Consider the following 3,697-nt stretch of genomic DNA (forward strand, 5'->3'; position numbering starts at 1 on the left):
TTGTGTTGGTGCAGTTTCGGATTACCTTGTTCTTATTTGTGTTTTTGCTGTAGAAAGAAGTTAGTATTTATTTTTAATATGTGTGTGCATAGATAGATTTCATGGTTGGATTGTTATTGATGGAGATGTAATCTAGGTTCGTTAATGCATGCTACCGAAAATGAAACGATGAACTCATGTAATGCGGGTAGCCGATGATGTCGATCGACTGCGGATGGCCGATGATGTTGATCGGATGTGGAGATCCGATTGATGCGCATCGGATGTGGAAATCCGATTATGTGAAATTTCGGATATACATATCCGATACTCAACTTAGATTATAATATTTAACTTAGATTATATTAAATATTACGTATGTTGTTTACCTTAGTTTATTTATTTTTAATATTTAAATTATTTTTTATCTTTACATATGATTTTGAAACAAATTGAGAATAACGAAATGCATATGAATCGGACCTGGAGATCCGATAGTGAGAATTCGGATATCAATATCCGATACATGTTTAATGTTATACATAAAATTTTAATTATGTTATTGTTTTACTTATTTTATTAATTTTAAAATTATTTATGATTTTGTATTAGTCTATAATGAAATTATATATTTTTTAATTTATATAATTTTGTTTTCTGAATTTATTAAAATTAATAAAAGTAATTTAGAATAAAAAACTCAATTAGCTATTGCATATGGAAATTCAATTATATATATATATATATATATATATATATATATATATATATATATATATATATATATATATATATATATATATATATATATATATATATATATATATATATATATATATATATATATATATATATCGGAATTCCATATCCGAGAATGAAAATTTTTCAATTATCTTATTTAGTACCAGTGCTTGGTATTAAGTTGAACATACATTTTTCATGAAAAAAAATTGAGTTACCTATTTGAATACTCAATTATTACAAGTAAGGATTAGCATTTATTTAAAAAATTCCTAAGATATTTGACGGCCATTCATTTATTTATATAATTTGTAGTTATTTTATATATTATTTTATTATTGTATAATTATATTTAAGTATATGTATAATTTTTATGAATTTATAATATAATTAGATAATATGTAATTTTTTCATAATTTTCCATGTTGTGTTATGAATATTATTTAAGTAGGTTTGTTTTATATAAAAGCTGAATAAAACTAGTTAACTTTATTTTTATAATTATTATTTGTTGTTAATATAAAAAATGCATTTTAAATATATAATTTTTAATAATTTTTTATATAGTTTTATGTTTATTTAACTTGGTGTTTGATTTAAGTTAGATTATATTGTTCATAAATTTATAATTGTATAATTATTGGATTAGTTTTTGATTTTATAATATAATTATAAATTTTAAATTTATTGTATTATTTTTTTTATTTTTTATAGGTGATTATAATTTAAATGGACGAATATCATTATGGGATGGATTCTGAAATAAATTATACCATGCAATCACAATTTTCATCATTTATAAATGAGGTTGCTGAGGAAGATCTGACGAATAATTTCACAACAAATGAAATTTTTTCTTCTCGTGAAAACTTAATTGAATGGGTAAAAGGGATTGCAAATGATCTAGGATTTGTTGTGGTGACTATAAGATCCGATAAAGCTACCGGTCAACCTGGGAGAAAGACGTTTGTATTGCTAGGATGTGAAAGAGGCGAAAAATATAGAAAATACAAACCCGACCAACCTAGTACATATGGCACCCGAAAATGTGAGTGTCCTTTCCAGTAAAGGGCAAACCATCTGGTAATGGCGATGGGTGGGTATTACAAGTGATATGTGGATACCATAACCACGATTTAGCAAAAACTTTAGTGGGGCATCCTTATGCTGGTAGGTTAAATCCTACTGAACAAGCAGTACTTGTTGATATGACTAAAACCCAAGTAACACCAGCAAATATTTTATTGACTCTGAAACAAAATAATGAGCATAATGTAACTACAATAAAACAAGTTTACACAGCAAGGTATACATATAAACGCTCATTGAGAGGGTCGAGAACTGAGCTGCAACAATTGATGATGATGTTGGATCGGGATAATTACATACATTGGAGTAGATGTGCAGAGGATTCTGAAGTTGTTAGTGACCTCTTTTGGACACATCCTGATGCAATCAAGTTATTAAATGCATTTAATGTTGTTTTGTTAATGGATTCAACTTACAAAACAAATAAATATCGGTTGCCATTGTTAGAGATTGTTGGTATGACATCTATTGGGTTAACCTACTCAGTCGCATTTGCATTCTTATCAAGTGAGCGTCAAAATAATTTCACTTGGGCTCTTCAAAAGCTTAGAGGTTTATTTTTGACATCTGATACCGGTCCACAAGTCATTGTCAACTTGATCTCCTCCCGTTCCTAAACAATAATATTTAGCGATAAAATTATTTCAACTAAACAATATTCATTAAAATTAAAGTTTTCCACTTACCCGACCCTGCCATATCGCATAAGCAACATGGTGAATGTAATGTGTCAATACTGAAGCGTTTAATGGACCTCCAGGAAATCCACCTTCAACAACATCCTCATGATCCTCAACTGTATCCTCGTGAAACCTCACATCTCCTTGGTCCTCAACATGAATATCAGACTCAACTGCTCCACGTCTTCTACGAGCAGAAGCTGTTGGTCTTCGCCTCTCACCCTGTGACAAACTCTCTCCGCGATGTGAAGAGGAACCTCCTCGAGTACGAGCCATGTCTATCTAAATTTCTTTATTAACAATAATATTATAATAATTACAAAAAGTTCACTACTAAAAAATATTAAATTATTCAAAACAATTTATTTCAAATAAAATCAATTTAACTAATTCATTATAAAATTAAATAATATATTATTACAAACAAAATAACTTAAATCTCCAAAAAAATTATAAATATTGCAAATAATTACAAAAAGTAATTAAAACATTTTTAACTAACTGTAAAAATCTAATATTTGACAAAAAAAAAATAACAACAAATCTTTTAACTATAAAAAAAGTTAATTCACATCTTCATATAAATAAAAAATTAATTCAATTTAAACAAATTTATTAAAATAAAAATCAAATAACTATAAATTCAAAAATTATAACAGAAAGTTTAAAATAATTAGAACAGAACATTTAAAAAAATTAAAACATGAATTTTGAAGTTATTATAACAGAATATTTAAAGTAATTAAAACAGAAAATATAAAATAATTCAAACAAATAATATAAAATAAATAAAACAGATAAATTAAAATATTTAAATTTATTTAATTAAAAATAAAAAATTTAATTCGAATCTTTATTTAAATAAATAATTCATTCAATTATAAAAATTTTATTCAAATAAAAATCAAATAACTATAAATTAAAAAATTAAAAAAAAACAGAAATTTAAAAATTATTATAACAAAATATTTAAAATAATTATAACACAAAATATAAAATAATTAGAACAAAAAATTTTAAAAATTAAAACGGAAAATTTAAATTATTTTATTAAAAGGAATAAAATTATTTCTTTATATCAATAAATAATTATTTCAAATATAACAATAAATTTATAAATTAAAATAGAAAATTTAAAATAATTATAACATAACATTTAAAAAAATTAAAACAAAGTTAATAATTATTATAACAGAACATCTAAAATA

At 24.2% G+C, this 3,697-nt stretch overlaps 1 protein-coding gene across 1 annotated transcript; it reads right to left on the bottom strand.

The window, feature by feature from the left end:
* Positions 1-2,057: 2,057 nt before the first annotated feature.
* LOC108333763 (uncharacterized) lies at positions 2,058-2,780 on the bottom strand. Its single transcript, XM_017569237.2, has 2 exons — positions 2,496-2,780; positions 2,058-2,422 (listed from the first exon to the last, which is right to left on the bottom strand). The coding sequence occupies exons 1-2, from the start codon at positions 2,763-2,765 to the stop codon at positions 2,348-2,350; spliced, it is 345 nt and encodes a 114-aa protein (XP_017424726.1). The 5' UTR covers positions 2,766-2,780; the 3' UTR covers positions 2,058-2,347.
* Positions 2,781-3,697: the final 917 nt, after the last annotated feature.

This window comes from Vigna angularis, chromosome 11 (genome assembly GCF_016808095.1).
Source record: "Vigna angularis cultivar LongXiaoDou No.4 chromosome 11, ASM1680809v1, whole genome shotgun sequence".
NCBI lineage: Eukaryota > Viridiplantae > Streptophyta > Magnoliopsida > Fabales > Fabaceae > Vigna > Vigna angularis.

Bases quoted from the DNA above. Each gene is read 5' to 3' on its own strand.
- LOC108333763 (XM_017569237.2), bottom strand. From the start codon at position 2,765: ATGGCTCGTACTCGAGGAGGTTCCTCTTCACATCGCGGAGAGAGTTTG. The intron at 2,423-2,495 runs GTAAGTGGAAAA...ATTATTGTTTAG, and splicing joins ATGCGATATGGCAGGGTCGG to GAACGGGAGGAGATCAAGTT.